Source organism: Leptodactylus fuscus, chromosome 9 (genome assembly GCF_031893055.1).
Source record: "Leptodactylus fuscus isolate aLepFus1 chromosome 9, aLepFus1.hap2, whole genome shotgun sequence".
Lineage (NCBI taxonomy): Eukaryota > Metazoa > Chordata > Amphibia > Anura > Leptodactylidae > Leptodactylus > Leptodactylus fuscus.
In genome coordinates, this window is record NC_134273.1 from 79,694,962 (window position 1) to 79,713,633 (window position 18,672).

An 18,672-nucleotide genomic window follows, 5' to 3' on the forward strand; every position below is an offset into this window, starting at 1 on the left:
TTACCCCAAAGATAATAAATGAATTGGAACGGTCCCTTAAATATTTAAAGAGACAGTAACCTAGAATGCCATGGTGGTGATACCGGTAATACTCTGGGTTACCGTCCCTTTAAGTATATAAAGAGCCAGTTCCGGTTTCTTTAGCCGCGGTACTTAGAGTCAAACCCAACCTGTAGAAGGGCCCCGACCTGCCCTGTTTGTGTATAGTAACACACTGGGCAATGCCGTGCCAGGCGTACCAAGTATCAGCACGCGTTCATCGTTACGTTTTGCAGAAATCGAATCTCTCCAAAGTAAACATGAAATTCCATCCGACTACACATTTTTCGGCGTTGCTCAATACGACACTAGAACAACATTACGGCATCGGCAGACGTTTCCTAAACCCATGATTTATTCATTTTCTCAATGAATGAAATAAACAGATGAACAGACAGAAGTTCATCTCGTTCGGGAGCCCGGACGTGACACTATATGATAGATCCGAGGGTAGACTGTTATTACACCCCTGCGTTCCCAAAGGGGTTGTGTCCGCTACTGAAGTGGTTAAGGTCTCTCTACAGTGACGATGTCTCTCTGCTTTCCCTCCCCTCTCCATAGACTTCTATTGTACAGAATTGATCACTGGCAGAAGGAAGCAAACAAGTGATGAAGTGGGCACTTTACTTATATACAGTATATTACAACGTTTGTTCTCTCCACCTGCACTATGGCTTTATGAAGAAATAAATAAAAATATACTTAAACTTGAAGCATTGTGCTGTCCGGAGCGATAGCTATAGGGAGTTCTGAGGTGACAATTGCACCCAGGCCCTGTGAGAAGACACCAGTACTAGGCCCTGTTAACGCAACCAAGAAGTGCATCCTGCTACAAACTCGGCCCCACATCAGAAGCACAATCGGTCGTGTGCATGGGGCTTCTCACGTGGCCTTTGGCCCCCCTCAGGCACCAGGGCCTGGGTGCAATTGTCACTTCAGCACGCTCTATAGCTATTACTGCTGGCAGCTATAATGTGGGCGCGGGTCGACTGGTTGCAAGTAGGATTCACCTAAACAAGACAAGGGGCCTGGGGCTCACCTTAGCTTTAGCCCAGAAAAATGTCTGTCATTGTTGAAGGTGTACCCATCTAAGATTGGTAGCATTTACCAAAACGTTATGATTCCTATTGATTCCCCTGACAGTCTTTCCATAGGAAGAATATGCAAATCTGACTTCCATGATGTAATTAGGAAGTCAGTGCCTTAGGCATGCACACCAATAGAGGGCGCTCACTGAGAATGTGCAAGTCTATCTTCCATGATGTAATTAGGAAGACAGAGTCTCAGTCAAGCAAACCAAGAAAGAAGAAAGAAGCCTTTGTTTGCAACGATGTTGGGATTTTACCAGGTAGTCTCTCAGCTAAGGACAGCTGTTTCGATGTTCTTGCATCTCATCAGCTTGGTGCAGAGAGGACTAACCCTGTCTAAGCCTTTCACCTCTACCAGGTCAGTCATCTCTGCACCAAGCTGACAAGATGCAATAACATCGAAACAGCTGTCCTTGGCTGAGAGACTGTATCTGGTAAAATCCCAGCATCATTGCAAACAAAGGCCTCTGAGAAGGTCGGCATGATGTTAAAGGGAGCATGTAGGATACCTGTGTGAACAGGGCCAGAGACAGTGTCCCGCACAGTGGGTGACTCAGAGCAGTAAAGGCCTGTAGCCCCATCACTCTCAGGATTGGTAGGGGTCCCAGACCCCACTGATCATGTAGTGATGATGGATCCTAGTACTATGCCTGTGCCTCATGAGAATCTCCAGCTGTGGAAATGCTGGGAGTTGTAGTACTGTAACAGCAGGACAACCACAGGTTAGAGATTTTGGTATAGATGTTGCTTGTGTTACGTTCCTCTGACCTGACCCCCCGCCATCTTTCCTGTCCTGCCACGTTCCCAGGTTCCAGGAATGATGCACAGGAAACTGCTAAAGAAACGTATAACCCTCCGATCGGAAATGGAAGTTATTGTTCCAGACGTATTCACACACAGAAGAAAAATTATTTATTTTACACAGGAAATAACAATTTCAAGCAAACAAGGGTTTGTTGTTGTTTTGCACTATTCACATAATAAAGACCCCTTATTAACCCGAGTGGGGGCTCCGACTCTGGAGGACACGGCACATTCATGCACTGATATCAATGGATAGCATGTAATGCCTCGCTTCTCCTGCGGAGGCAGTGCAGGGTAGCGGCATACTTGCTGCATGAACAATAGCGTAGAGTCAGACCCTCATACAGTGAAAATCCCATCAGACGTGCAGGAGTTAATCGAATCTAAACATTTCAGGGTCACTGTCAGATATTTTAATGAATTATGAAACAAAAACAAAAAAAAAAAATCTTCCATTTCCATCCAAGGTTTGAGTCACGGTGAATCAGAGCTGCAGTAAATAGAGGCTGAATCACTTCTATGTATCACATCCATCTAGTACTTGGCGTAACCCTGGTCCTCCGGCTCATACTGGGCATTGCCAGTCTGTACCAGTGTGTACCCCTCCTCCCACTACAGCCCTGAGCCAGGGGTCTGCAATCTGCGGCTCAGCCATTCAGTACTGTGGGAAAGATTAGTGACCACCATGGCGAGAGTTGTAATAGGAACCATACTGCATAGGACTCTTGTAGGATCAGGGTGTCGGCCCTCCACAGGATAGGAGGTCATCTATGGAGGTCTCAAAATTTGATTTGGGGCCGGTAAACCTATAAAAGGACAAGTCAAGGACTGTCCTAAATTTTCATAAACAATTCTGGCAAATAGGACACCTTGTTGGAAACTCCGCCCACAAATGGTAACCTTTATAGGCAAGCCCCACCCAAATGTGGGCGTTCCTGCTCCATCAGGGATGGACTCCCCTTACCGATCCCCTGCCATTCCGATTATGAGGTCCCTGCCAGTCTCTACACTGCCCTCTACAGATGATGTGTTCACATTGCTGAGATCACTGCTGTGCTCAGTGATTGGCTACAGAAGGTCACATGTCATGGTATCTCTGGAGCCCAGTATACAGAGACCAGCAGGGGATCGGGAGAGATGGAAATGGATGAAACGGGATTGATAAAATATTTTTTATTTATTATTAATTATTCTTTGTTTTATTAATGTTATTTTATACGATCAGACTCCAAAATGTTCAAAGTCTGGACAATCCCTTTAAGTATTTCCAAATTAAAGGCATACAATCCTATTACACACTATAGGGAATATCTGCGCCTACTCTCGAGGGTTGGGATTTTATTAACCCCATTTCCCCGGGTCACCATCAATTATTAAAACCAAAAAAGAAAACCCAATATTTCTCTTTTGCCATATAGGATCAATATTGCAGGTCCTATACCTAAGGGACACAATGAGGATGCCGAGCCTTGTCTTTGGCGTTGGCGTACGTCTCCCAGTGGTGAGGCTGACAGCCTGGTACTGGTGTTCGGTAGAGATAAGTGGGCAACTCCGCTCAGGAACAAGAGCTGCGGCCCCGTATCACAGATAGGGCGCTCGTCATGTAGGAGGGGGTAAGAAGTAATGTAATTACTAATATTAGCCCCACATGGTATGGCCAGATAAGATTACCACTGTCCACCACGTCATTGTAATGGGAAGCGGGGGGGCGGTTATACCGTACAATGTGTCATTATTATCCGGATACAGAAGCTGTTGTCACGTCTCCTCCGAGATTGTAATTACCCCCGAATTGTACAGAATGGCCTGAATGTAATTAATGTAATTATTTCCATCACAATATAATATTATCCATTACAGAACATGTCAGGAGGAGGCATTGGTATAGTGAGCGCAGCTCTGGAGTATAATACAGGATAAGTAATGTAATGTATGTACACAGTGACTGTACCAGCAGAATAGTGAGCGCGGCTCTGGAGTATAATACAGGATAAGTAATGTAATGTATGTACACAGTGACTGTACCAGCAGAATAGTGAGCGCAGCTCTGGAGTATAATACAGGATAAGTAATGTATGTACACAGTGACTGCACCAGCAGAATAGTGAGTGCAGCTCTGGAGTATAATACAGGATAAGTAATGTGATGTATGTACACAGTGACTGTACCAGCAGAATAGTGAGCGCAGCTCTGGAGTAAAATACAGGATAAGTAATGTAATGTATGTACACAGTGACTGTACCAGCAGAATAGTGAGCGCAGCTCTGGAGTATAATACAGGATAAGTAATGTAATGTATGTACACAGTGACTGTACCAGCAGAATAGTGAGCGCAGCTCTGGAGTATAATACAGGATAAGTAATGTAATGTATGTACACAGTGACTGCACCAGCAGAATAGTGAGCGCAGCTCTGGAGTATAATACAGGATAAGTAATGTAATGTATGTACACAGTGACTGCACCAGCAGAATAGTGAGCGCAGCTCTGGAGTATAATACAGGATAAGTAATGTAATGTATGTACACAGTGACTGCACCAGCAGAATAGTGAGCGCAGCTCTGGAGTATAATACAGGATAAGTAATGTAATGTATGTACACAGTGACTGCACCAGCAGAATAGTGAGCGCAGCTCTGGAGTATAATACAGGATAAGTAATGTAATGTATGTACACAGTGACTGCACCAGCAGAATAGTGAGTGCAGCTCTGGAGTATAATACAGGATAAGTAATGTAATGTCTGTACACAGTGACTGTACCAGTAGAATAGTGAGCGCAGCTCTGGGGTATGTAATGTAATGTGTAGCAGAATCTTACTGTAGGGAGTATTGTTGCTTTATATGCGACTCCTGAATATATAAGTGCAGGTTCCCTAAGGTTAATGGTGTTGGATTAGACTTCATAAACGTGTAAAACAAAAAAATACAATTTTCTCGGCGATACAAAAGCTCAGGAGGTAAAATAAGAATTCAGTAAGATTTCAATATGAAAATTACAGGATTGTTACAAAGCAATGCTCTAGAGAAGACAAAGCAAAAATGTCATTTAGAGAGAAAAAAATCCCTAATCTGTCTTGATGGTGTAATAGAAAACAAGTACACGGAGTTTCTGCCATTCCTTTGGTGGTAAGCAGAGATTGCACTCAGCAATAAATTGGTTTTCTATTACATTTCCAGGCGGCGGTGACATGTAAATACCCGTATCGTGGTACAAATGACATCTCCCCACGGACGCTCGTGGAATGCAAAACTCAATGTCAGACGATTAAAGATGGCGGCATCAGAATATTTATAGTAAACATGGCTGTAAGTGGGAACTCCATCCAAAACGCCTGCGGGCACAGGTTAGGTTTATGCTGGAGTTATTTGGTTCTTGGAGCTGTAGACGCTGCGGTCACATCTAGGCCCAGGTGCCTGAAGGCGCCCAATTCCCGCCAGTCCCGGACACAAGCACTATCAACAACCTTGGGGGCCATTACAAAATTTTGCATGGGGTCTATGGGGTCAAGTTGGTTCTAAAACTGGACTGATATGAAGTGTGGACAAAGGGAAAGAAGAGGTGTCAGTCACTGCGCGGCCCTGGTGTATGAGGTAGTCCAGAAGAAGACAGAGGTGTCGCTGGAGAGTTCTCTTGCAGCACTGGAAATGCCCCCAGTGCTGCGAGAGAACTCATTTGCATACCGATAAAAAACAGGATATCTACGGAACGGTGGCGCGGAGAAGACATCTAAAGGTAGGAGAAGAATAGCCTTTCTTAAGGCTATTCCTACGTGTTAGGGAGAAAAAAAGTGTATCCAATGATAGGATTCCTTTAAAAGAATGGATATCCAAAGTATCCCACTACAATCACTGGTGTAAGTCGGACACTGTTAGTTTCCATTATTTGTTTGTCAGTTGTTTTGGTCCTTTGATAGTCCAGAACAACGGACACATCATCGCAGATGTGAACATAGCGTGAGACGACACCAGTATTATCAATATGCACCATCCACAGGTATTCCCTCTAACCACCCAAGTACATGCACACTTGGTTCACGCGAGTGTGCGTGTGTCCGAATGGGAAGAGGGTAATAATCTGTTACCAGGAACTTCTAACAATGGTTTATCTTCTCTGAGAACAAAAGGATTGGCCATATTGAAATCTAAGTGATCCTTTTTTAACTCTAACATGAAGGGATGCCCCATATACCCCACGAGAGGGTCAGCGGGTCCGACCAGAATCAGCAGGATCGGCCAACTTTGATCTAATATGTATGGCCTGCTTTTGCTTTGGTCTTTACATTGAGCTTGGAATAATATCTGCAGGGGTTGCCAGTGCTGACGTATATCAGCCCGCGGTGGCCGCAAGGAAAGGGGTGTGGGGGGCCGCGCTGCAGGTGGTTCGCGCAAGAGTGAGGGGGCCGCACACGAAGTCGCAGGTATTGCTAATATATATATATATATATATATATATATATATATATATATATATATATATATAGAAAAGGATAGTAGGATCCGCTCGACCAGGTAAGTTAAAAAATAACTTTTAATCCGACATGGTTAAAAAACACACAAAAGAAAATAGATGTGAAATGACAAAAAAGAAGAAAAATGGTGATTAAAACCACATTCTGATAGCTCTAGCTGACGCGTTTCAAGACACAAGGTCTCTTACTCATAGCTTTGTATATATATATATACAGTATATATATATATATATACAGTATATATATATACAGTATATATATATATATATATATATATATATATATATATATACACACACCGTATATCGCGCTAACTAAGCGACCAGCTATACATTATTCCATTGCCACAATTACGCCTTTCCTCCGGCACCCTCCTCACCTGGATGTACAATATATCTTATTGTTGCACACACTTGGAGACCCTGCAGCAAGATATCTAAGACGCCGGAGACATCTCCCTTCCTGGATCTCTTATTCTGTTTTTAACAGTAAAAATGTGTGAAGGTGTGAGCAATGGAGAATAATGAACAGGCGTCCTCATTGTCTGCGGCTGGATGGTGAAGGTCACAGCGGTGTCGGTTTCACGTACAGTGCGGCTGCGGGGTGTTATACAGGTACGTGCTTGTAACTCAATGAGAAGAAGACTCACTGTCTATAGGGAAAAACTTAGTCATGAGACAACTGTAAGACTAAAGAGAAAATCTCTGCAGCCGCCCCCCCCGAACTGATGCTGAAGTTATCCCTGGTCAGAGGTCGCACTGGAAGGTTAAAGAATATTCCTCTTCATGTTTTTGGGGAGTATTTGTAGCCATGGGGGTGCAGGGAATATGAAGCAATAAATAATGTATCTGCATAAGAAGTCACTGCTTATATACAGGGAACCATTATTATTCTCCGCCTCGCCGTTCCGTAGAAATCCCGGTTTTCGTTGGTATGCAAATAAGTTCTCTCGCAGCACTGGGGGCGTCCCCAATGCCGTGAGAGAACTCTCCAACGCCGCCTCCATCCTCTTCAGGAAGAAGACGCATGAAGAGGATGTTCCTGAAGAAGATGGAGGCAGCGCTGGAGAGTTCTCTCGCGGCATTGGGCCCGCCCCCAGTGCTGCGAGAGAACTCATTTGAATATCGGCGAAAACCAGGATTTCTATGGAACAGCGGCGCGGAGAAGACATCTAAAGGTAGGAGACGAATAGCCTTTCTTAAGGCCATTCCGACGTGTGATCTACAAAAAATTAAGTTTAAATGATAACATTCTGTCTGCCTGCGGCCACCACTAGGGGGAGATCTGCTGATACAACTAATACCTTGAACTCAATAATAATACAGTATTTTCTGGTTCAACCTATATTGCAAGTAGCCGATTCCACGTCCTGATTGCCATTTTGGTGTGGACATCCGGATAGGTCTATAACACTCTAGCAGCGGTATTTACGGATATCGGCTGCAGTTGCTCCCCAGCACTGTAGGTGACTTAGTTTTATATACAGTACTGTAGAGGTCTGGTTGATGGTATTAAGCAAAGTGACGCCACTATGGAATGGCTGCAGGGCATATGTTAAGGGTGCAGCGAGCCAGGAGATGTAACTCTATGGATTGAGAAGTAAGCTAAGTCTTTGTTGCAGATGAGCAAAAACCTAATTAGGGCTCTGTCGGACCCCTGAGACCCCGACCACTGTCTAGTCTGTCTTGTTTCCATAATTCCGCACTATGATCTAGCAGGATTATCTCTCCAAAAGGACACCTGGCATCTTTATCCTCTTGGCCTGGGGGGGGGGGGGGTCCCAATGTTTGCCGTTACCCTGAGCAGACAATACCCCATAAAAGTCTCCACAGAGGGCCCGGACTGTCCAAGTGCTGTCACTACAACCTTGAGACCGTCCTAGCGGACAAACCTGCCTCCGGTCAAGCAACTTTCTTTTCTTTTCTTCTAAAGTTTTCACCAGAGTTTGCTGCAAAACCCACCAAACCAGTAATACCAGTCTGCTAGTCTGAACAGGGCGCCCTTTCCTCTACATATTATATCATGGCAATGCTTTATTTCTGTACTCGGTGACTTTTCTCTGGGATGTTATTGTGATAGTATGGGTGCAACGCATTGGCTGAGGTTCAGATGAGTAAGTAGCCCATCCGGCCATCATTAGCGTTTTGGGTTTATCTAGGCAGGGCGCAGGAAGACAATGGCTTATCTAGGACAATATACAATTATAATCAGCTGGATCCAAGCACCGCTGTCAGTCACAATAGTTAGCGCTAGGTTCACATGAGCATTGACTGTCCCTTGTTCGAGTCCATTGGAGGATCAGAACAACGGACAGGTGGATTGCTAAATGTTAAAATGCAAGAAACCATTGACTATAATGGGGTCTGTCAGATGTCCGTTGTTTTTAATTAAAGCGGCGGACAAAAAGTTTGTGCGTGCAGGACTCTTTCATACTCCGATTTCAGGCGGAGAATCTTCCAAGACTCCGAAACAAATGTGCCTAAGCACTGCTGCCTTCGTTTTAGTGGTCATAGGGGGTCTCACTACCCAAAACTAATATATAGTATATCCGTCAGGAACAGGCGTACATTTCCTGTATAACTCACATAATAAGTATGTTGGACCGACGTGTCCCCATCCCCCACCCATAGTCTTCGTCCCCTTACTCAGAGAGTGCCAGGGTGCATCCCTGGAGCAAGACATGGCCTTGCATCACCCACCTACACCAGTTAATTGGGATAAATCCCCCCACAATGTCCATCAGCCTATTAATCTCCTTAGGAACTGTGTAATACTTAATTTCTCCTGTGGTGGCGCTGCAGGGGAATCGAACATTTGCTGATGTATGTGATCTGATTGCCGGAGATCTGATCATTGGGGGGCCCTTATAAAAATCCATACGTTATTATTGTCTTATCCTCCATCCTCGGTCTCAGCTGAGAAAACGGAGCATGGAAGTCCTTGCAGCAGAAATTCGCTGCATTGAAGCGTTCTCAGCGCGTTTATTGGCCTCGCGGTTCTCCGTGTCTGGTGTGTAAGGGTTAATAACAAGGCGTTTATAATCTTTTATCTTCTCCCCTGGAGTAACGCACTCCGCGCAGCTGTGGATTATACAGCTCAGGGGGAGACGTCGCTTTCCATCAATGTATACAGCACGTTCAGACAGCACAGTAACAAGCCGGTGAACGCAGGTTATTATCACAATCTATGTGCACGGGACGACGTTGTAAAGACGTTTTCCATCTCTGGTTAGTGTAAAGCTGATCCGCGACGACTAAGACAGTGAGCTGGACTGGACGACATCGACAAAGTGTGGACCATGAAGATCAATGCATTACAAGGAAACTGCACTGACTTCCATGAGAATTGTGTAATACCCAAGTTCCCCTGTTGGAGCGCTGTGGGGAAATTGAACACTAGGTAAGAGGTCCTCCTGCAGATGACAGCTGAACCCTGGGGTTCCCAGCATCAGGACAAGCCATAGTCATCTACAGCTATATCTTCTGACCCCATACACATGCATGCTCGGCCAGATAGTATGTAGCGGGGGTTTGCGTTCCTCAATTGGTGACTAGAGTCTGAGAAAAGCTTAAAGGACTACAATTGTCTTCACCTCCAGTAATATAATATTTTATAGGATAAGTATATGCCGATGCGGCGTAATGGCGTAATGTCTCTGACCCAGTTCACATGGTGTTTATGTGCTCATCGTGCTGACTAAAGCCATCATCAGAGGACTACATTGCAGTATTTAGCTGCTAACACCCACAACAAGTTCTGTCCAGCAGACTATACTGCCTTGCAAAGCTCTCTACAATGAGTTGAAGATAATGGGGACATAGCGCCCCCTGCTGGCAAAGCCAAATGCAAAACTAAAACAAAAGTTTTTCTATTATATTGAGCATTCATCTGACTATTCCTCCTGCTCCCCACACATGATCAATGGGGGGCAGATACTTTTCCACCATACTGTAAACAGAGTACACTTACCTTACAACAAAGTACAGCGTTACAGGACCGGATTTCTTTGGCAAGTCGTGATCGAGCACCCTCTGTTCTAGCTGCAGCCAAGCAAACTGACCCCTGCAAGAGCCAAAGGGGAAACGGAAGAATTTACAGATTTTCGCCTTGCGTCCGTGTACCAAGTCCATTGGCAGATGGCAGCAGATGGTCACATTAGACTGTCTATTCCCTGGCGTAAGATCTTACTATGTGTTTGGCTTTATACAGCTGGCGACTTATTAAAGAAGTTCTCCAACCTCTAACAATAACCCAACAATAACCCGTCACAGGAAAAAGAGTAAAAATCACAAATAGTATGTGCTATATGTCCTATATACATGATGGCGAACCTATGGCGCGGGTGCCAGAGGTGGCACTCAGAGTTCTCTCCGATAGCACCCATCTGTGGGGCAGATTATACTGTGTGGGGGCCACTGTGGAGCAGATTGTACTATGTGGAGGCCACTGCGGAGCAGATTGTACTGTGTAGGGACCACTGTGGAGCAGATTGTACTATGTGGAGGCCACTGCGGAGCAGATTGTGCTGTGTGGGGGCCACTGTGGAGCAGATTGTACTGTGTGGGGACCACTGTGGAGCAGATTGTACTATGTGGAGGCCACTGCGGAGCAGATTGTACTGTGTAGGGACCACTGTGGAGCAGATTGTACTATGTGGAGGCCACTGTGGAGCAGATTGTACTGTGTGGGGACCACTGTGGAGCAGATTGTACTATGTGGAGGCCACTGCGGAGCAGATTGTACTGTGTAGGGACCACTGTGGAGCAGATTGTACTATGTGGAGGCCACTGTGGAGCAGATTGTGCTGTGTGGGGGCCACTGTGGAGCAGATTGTACTATGTGGAGGCCACTGTGGAGCAGATTGTACTATGTGGAGGCCACTGTGGAGCAGATTGTGCTGTGTGGGGGCCACTGTGGAGCAGATTGTACTATGTGGAGGCCACTGTGGAGCAGATTGTACTGTGTGGAGACCACTGTGGAGCAGATTGTGCTGTGTGGGGGCCACTGTGGAGCAGATTGTACTGTGTGGGGACCACTGCGGAGCAGATTATACTGTGTGGGGACCACTACGGAGCAGATTATACTTTGTGGGGGCCACTGCAGAGCAGATTGTACTGTGTGGGGACCACTGTGGAGCAGATTGTGCTGTGTGGGGGCCACTGCGGAGCAGATTGTACTGTGTGGGGGCCACTGCGGAGCAGATTGTACTGTGTGGGGACCACTGCGGAGCAGATTGTACTGTGTGGGGACCACTGTGGAGCAGATTGTACTGTGTGGGGTCACTGTGGAGCAGATTGTACTATGTGGGGGTCACTGTGGAGCAGATTGTACTGTGTGGGGGGTCACTAAGAAGCAGATTGGACTATGTGGGCGCCACTGTGGGGCAGACTGCACTGTATGGGGGTCACTGTGGAGTAGATTGTACTGTGTGGGAACCCCTTCACCATTTAGATCACACAGTATCTGTTTTATAGCAGACATGTGATACTATTACAAGTCAGAATAACATTGCATGGTCACTATCAAACAGATGTAAATGGTGAACAGTAATTGTTCAAAATTATACCAAAAACCCCAATAGCACAATCCTATTTTGCGGGTCCATAATTGTCCACAAATGTGTCTCCGCACAGTATTAAGGTTAAATTGCCGTGTTGGCACTTAGTGATAAATTACTGGGTTTTGGGTTGCAGTTTGGGCACTCGGTCTCTAAAAGGTTCGCCATCACCTTCCTATATACAGTGAGCACCCCCTAGTGGAAGTAGCTTCTATGGCAAGTAATGGAAGCAGCTCAGCGTTAACCCCTCTCCCACCATCATAAAACTAGGGTTACACCGAGACTTTGGCTACAACCTAAGATAACCGTGTAACTCCTTTGGTAATATAAGTGACTGCAGCTGCTCTGCAACCCCAAGCGTGCGGCGACTGCGACTTCCAGGTGTGCAAAAATGGAGTACTGCACTTAAAGCCGCAAATCAATATCAAAAAAGTTGCTGAGGATTGACGTACAAACTACCCTGCGTCCTTAAAGGGTTAAAAATAGGGACCCATTCCCTTTAAGCATTATCCCTATGCTAGCATCCCGTCTTAAACCGTCACGTAGCAGCTATTTCTCACCGACTACACGTCAGAGAAACATATGAGTTGTGCGCACAAGCGCTCCCTCAAGCCCATAACATCACTCAAAATTTAGTTTATCAAGACTAAAAATCTGTCCCCAAACAATACCGCCGTGTAGCGTACATGACAGATTACACTTCAGCGCGTAAATCAGTCTATGTCCGGGGTTTTTTTCTACCGCCAAGGCCATCAATGGCAGGAAATAGCTGGCACGATGTACGAGCGGCCCGGTACCAGACACCCGGCCGTCATTAATCCCTGGTAAATTATTCACAGATGGAATTACGGAAGGTTATTTTACATATGAACCGCTGCTAATTGATTCATCGCCTTCTATTCATAGGGAACGTCATGTCAGGCGCGTTAATTATTAATAACCAACCAGAAAATTTCACGTCATTCGGTCCTATGGAGCCGAGCTGGGATCACGGCGAGTGATTCTACAGGCTGGACGTAATGAATAATTTCCTCAGAAGTTAATTGAGATTTTTCTTCATCAGATTTTGAGGTTTCCTTGCTATAAAGATTAGTAAGTAAATGTGGAAAACTTATACGGTAAAGTTCCATTAATCCGGTATCGATGACGGCCGGATGGTGTCAGATGATTGAATATTCTGGATTTATGCAAATCTCAGATTATTGGATTCCAGATTAACAGAATGGGGAGACAGAGGAAGCTGAACCTGTCTGTTGCCCCTGGCCAATCACAGCGCAGCTTACAGTTCTGATATTGCACTTGAATAATGTAAGCTGCGCTGTGATTGGTTGCTGCGTGCAACAGCCACCTCATCCATTACACAGTTTTATGGCCAAAATATCTTTGTCTAGGAAAGCTGGGTGACACGAATATGGTTGACATCCAGCTTTACCAGACACCTGGATTAGAGTGCGGATTGTGCTACTATCTAGCTAGGAAGATTGCAGAAAGCCATTAGACACTATTATGTTACTTACGTGTCATCCAAGAAGGAGATCCCAAAATATTCCTTTTCCTTTAGATTGAAGTGTGAGGCGACCAGGTCCAGCAACTCCCGGGACAACAGCTTAGGCTGCAAGAACAAGGGAAAATTGTATTAGGCCTGTAAGATGGATAGATAGATAGATAGATAGATAGATAGATAGATAGATAGATAGATAGATATTACATGAATAGATACATATTTGCTAAACAAACAGATAAAAGTCAGATAGATACATTACTGTAACTTATGCAAAATTCACACCTGCATTTGGGGTGCCTACTTGGGGACCCCCAAACGAAAATCTAATCTGCTTAAAAAAGCTGTTACCTGCAGAAACTGCCGGACCCCATAGACTATAATGGAGTCCGCTAGGTTTCTGCTCAAAAAGAGCAAAAATTGTGTCACTTTTCTCTCCACATTTTTAAAGCATGGTTCAGGAACAGAAACCCCAAACAGAGTTCAAGCACTGGTGTCTCAGATAGACAGATGTGACTTATCCATAGGTAGATAGGAATCATTTGAACGAATACACGATAGATAATACAGATAGATAGATAGATAGATAGATAGATAGATAGATAGATAGATAGGAGAAATATACGTGAAGTATTTATGTTCTTGTTTGTTGTACACCAGGCAGCGCTGACTGTATCTTGCAGGCACCTGTTTGGCACCAGTTTCTCGCCAGTCTCGGGTCAGACAGCTTTACAGAGCAGATGGCAATCTCAATCCTCCTCGCCCTATGAGGGTGGCCGGTATTGTACCAGATGGGGGGAGCGGACCATTATGCAAAACAGGACTATGACAACAGTTGTCTGCAGGGAAGTCTGTCTCTTCCTTATGACTTCTCTTCTCCGAGACCTTCTCCTTATCTCTTACCTGCACCAGTAGCTCCAACTTGCGGTCGTCCAACAGGTGCACCTTGCAGTGTCGCCCTTCTGCCATCTACAAAGGAAAAACATCTTTTAGGTCCATTTGTAAAGAGAGACGGTCAGAGCACGCGATACTAACAAGGTGAGGAGTATAACAGGCCCGTCCACACAAGGCAAATCCTCAGTATGTGAAGTCTCCAGGGCCTACAATCCAGTATATATATATATATATATATATATATATATCCTGATCATTGTACAGATATATACTATTCTGCCATCTGATCTCACTGCTATATACGTGACGTGCTGATAGTATAACTCCCATCTGATGTGCGGTGATAGCGACCAGGCTCTTCTCAGAATCCTGAATTATTTATTGCATGAAACAGATGAGAAATAGATTTTCTTTCCTCGGCGCGGTCGTCCGTCCTCCACGCACATTATTTAGTCTTCCGGCATCAAACGCGCCGACATCATCATCATAACAATGGATCTCAGGGAACAAGGGCTGCCCCAAATCCCAATGAGGAGGCTGATAAAGTAACAGAGGAAGGGGAGACATGGGGAAAATTAAAATTGCACCCCCTTGTGGTCACTTTTGACCATACGTCCCAGCTCTCTTGGAACATCTCGGAGGCTCCCACTAAAAGACGTGACCGCCCAATGTGTGCGACTCCCCCAGCCCCAGCATGGCGGAAAGTGGTGACTCAGAGACTTGTTATTTGCTGAATTTATACATTATAGTCCATTATATATTCTATCATGTAAGACGTTACATCACCAGACATTGGGGGGCGATGTGACGGCTACAAATAATGCCGCATTATCTACATCGTGGTAAATATACATCCGTGTCACTTGGGCTTAAGTGATGTAAAGAGACAACCTGTCTGTGGGAAACGGTCCCGGAAATATATAGGGCTGGAACGCCCCCATCTGACATACAGGGAAATCCTATATGATATATGTACGGCCTAGCAAAGTAGCTGCGGAGTCTCTGGAATTGCAACCATGAAGAATTTCAGAACCAAATTGTGTATTCTGCTGCACCGAATGTATCTGCTGCCTTGTGTTTCAATGGTTACAGACTACAAACAAAGCCTGTGTAGTCGGATTCTGCAGTCAGATCTGGTTGCCTTACCTCTGTCCCCTTTTGTACGGTCTATAGGTTGACTGCGGGATCGGACTACGCACGAGGCCTTGTTTGTCGTCTGTATCTGGAGAGACACATAGGTCTGCATTGGAGCTGTATACAAAATACGTACGGGATGATGATAGAGATATTGTCATAAAATCTGCAAGCAAGAAAAGAAGAAGGAGGAGAGATCTTGTAGTACAGAGCGGCCTTTCCCCCCTCAGACCCCTGACTCATCGGCTGCCTTTGTTTCCTAGTCAATGAGATGGATTTTGGCAGCTGCAATTACCGCCGAGGGTCCTGATCAAAGGGTCTCCACTAGACCTACTAGTGACAACAACGTGCCAAGTCTGTCACATGCCCAATGATAAGCGGGAGACGCCAGTCAGCCAGAAACTTCATAACAGGGACATATGTTTAGCTGCTGCTTATATCTATAGGACATGTAATAAATGACTTCATACTCTATTGTTCATGGAGGACAAAACTGGATCAAGGTCTGTGGGCGAAATATTATGTGTGGGCGCTCTCCATTGTGGAACGAAGTCAGCTGCAGATATACTAACTGATAAGAAACAGTCACACAATAACAGCAATACTCTGACCTCTGTGATATATAGGGGGATATACTAGAGAGAAGCTGAGCTCTGTGATATATAGGGGTATATGATAGAGGAGAGAAGCTGAGCTCTGTGATATATAGGGTTATATGATAGAGGAGAGAAGCTGAGCTGTGTGATATATAGGTTATATGATAGAGGAGAGAAGCTGAGCTCTGTGATATATAGGGTTATATGATAGAGGAGAGAAGCTGAGCTCTGTGATATACAGGGGTATACGATATAAGAGAGAAGCTGAGCTCTGTGATATATATGGTTATAGGATAGAGGAGAGAAGCTGAGCTCTGTGATATACAGGGTTATATGATAGAGGAGAGAAGCTGAGCTCTGTGATATACAGGGTTATATGATAGAGGAGAGAAGCTGAGCTATGTGATATACAGGGTTATATGATAGAGGAGAGAAGCTGAGCTCTGTGATATATAGGGTTATAGGATAGAGGAGAGAAGCTGAGCTCTGTGATATATAGGGTTATATGATAGAGGAGAGAAGCTGAGCTCTGTGATATATAGGGTTATAGGATAGAGGAGAGAAGCTGAGCTCTGCGATATATAGGGTTATAGGATAGAGGAGAGAGGCTGAGCTCTGTGATATATAGGGTTATAGGATAGAGGAGAGAAGCTGAGCTCTGTGATATATAGGGTTATAGGATAGAGGAGAGAAGCTGAGCTGTGTGATATATAGGGTTATATGATAGAGGAGAGAAGCTGAGCTCTGTGATGTATAAGGTTATATGATAGAGGAGAGAAGATGAGCTCTGTGATATATAGGATAGAGGAGAGAAGCTGAGCCCTGTGATATATAGGGTTATAGGATAGAGGAGAGAAGCTGAGCTGTGTGATATATAGGGTTATAGGATAGAGGAGAGAAGCTGAGCTCTGTGATATATAGGGTTATAGGATAGAGGAGAGAAGCTGAGCTGTGTGATATATAGGGTTATAGGATAGAGGAGAGAAGCTGAGCTCTGTGATATATAGGTTATACGATATAGGAGAGAAGCTGAGCTCTGTGATATATAGGGTTATAGGATAGAGGAGAGAAGCTGAGCTCTGTGATATACAGGGTTATATGATAGAGGAGAGAAGCTGAGCTCTGTGATATACAGGGTTATATGATAGAGGAGAGAAGCTGAGCTATGTGATATACAGGGTTATATGATAGAGGAGAGAAGCTGAGCTCTGTGATATATAGGGTTATAGGATAGAGGAGAGAAGCTGAGCTCTGTGATATATAGGGTTATATGATAGAGGAGAGAAGCTGAGCTCTGTGATATATAGGGTTATATGGTAGAGGAGAGAAGCTGAGCTCTGTGATATATAGGGTTATAGGATAGAGGAGAGAAGCTGAGCTGTGTGATATATAGGGTTATATGATAGAGGAGAGAAGCTGAGCTCTGTGATATATAGGGTTATAGGATAGAGGAGAGAAGCTGAGCTCTGCGATATATAGGGTTATAGGATAGAGGAGAGAGGCTGAGCTCTGTGATATATAGGGTTATAGGATAGAGGAGAGAAGCTGAGCTCTGTGATATATAGGGTTATAGGATAGAGGAGAGAAGCTGAGCTGTGTGATATATAGGGTTATATGATAGAGGAGAGAAGCTGAGCTCTGTGATGTATAAGGTTATATGATAGAGGAGAGAAGATGAGCTCTGTGATATATAGGATAGAGGAGAGAAGCTGAGCCCTGTGATATATAGGGTTATAGGATAGAGGAGAGAAGCTGAGCTGTGTGATATATAGGGTTATAGGATAGAGGAGAGAAGCTGAGCTCTGTGATATATAGGGTTATAGGATAGAGGAGAGAAGCTGAGCTGTGTGATATATAGGGTTATAGGATAGAGGAGAGAAGCTGAGCTCTGTGATATATAGGTTATACGATATAGGAGAGAAGCTGAGCTCTGTGATATATAGGGTTATAGGATAGAGGAGAGAAGCTGAGCTCTGTGATATACAGGGTTATATGATAGAGGAGAGAAGCTGAGCTCTGTGATATACAGGGTTATATGATAGAGGAGAGAAGCTGAGCTATGTGATATACAGGGTTATATGATAGAGGAGAGAAGCTGAGCTCTGTGATATATAGGGTTATAGGATAGAGGAGAGAAGCTGAGCTCTGTGATATATAGGGTTATATGATAGAGGAGAGAAGCTGAGCTCTGTGATATATAGGGATATAGGATAGAGGAGAGAAGCTGAGCTCTGCGATATATAGGGTTATAGGATAGAGGAGAGAGGCTGAGCTCTGTGATATATAGGGTTATAGGATAGAGGAGAGAAGCTGAGCTCTGTGATATATAGGGTTATAGGATAGAGGAGAGAAGCTGAGCTGTGTGATATATAGGGTTATATGATAGAGGAGAGAAGCTGAGCTCTGTGATGTATAAGGTTATATGATAGAGGAGAGAAGATGAGCTCTGTGATATATAGGATAGAGGAGAGAAGCTGAGCCCTGTGATATATAGGGTTATAGGATAGAGGAGAGAAGCTGAGCTGTGTGATATATAGGGTTATAGGATAGAGGAGAGAAGCTGAGCTCTGTGATATATAGGGTTATAGGA

The 18,672-nt window shown here is 44.7% G+C and overlaps 1 protein-coding gene across 2 annotated transcripts in view; it reads right to left on the reverse strand.

The window, feature by feature from the left end:
* Positions 1 to 18,672, reverse strand: part of FRMD4B (FERM domain containing 4B) — an 82,584-nt gene that overhangs the window by 54,700 nt on the left and 9,212 nt on the right. For both annotated transcript variants that reach the window (XM_075287492.1, XM_075287493.1), the window contains exons 2-4: positions 14,362 to 14,427; positions 13,475 to 13,569; positions 10,370 to 10,462 (exon numbers count right to left, since the gene is read on the reverse strand). In XM_075287492.1, coding sequence (XP_075143593.1) covers positions 10,370 to 10,462; positions 13,475 to 13,569; positions 14,362 to 14,427 — 254 coding nt within the window. The remainder of the gene's footprint in view (positions 1 to 10,369; positions 10,463 to 13,474; positions 13,570 to 14,361; positions 14,428 to 18,672) is intronic.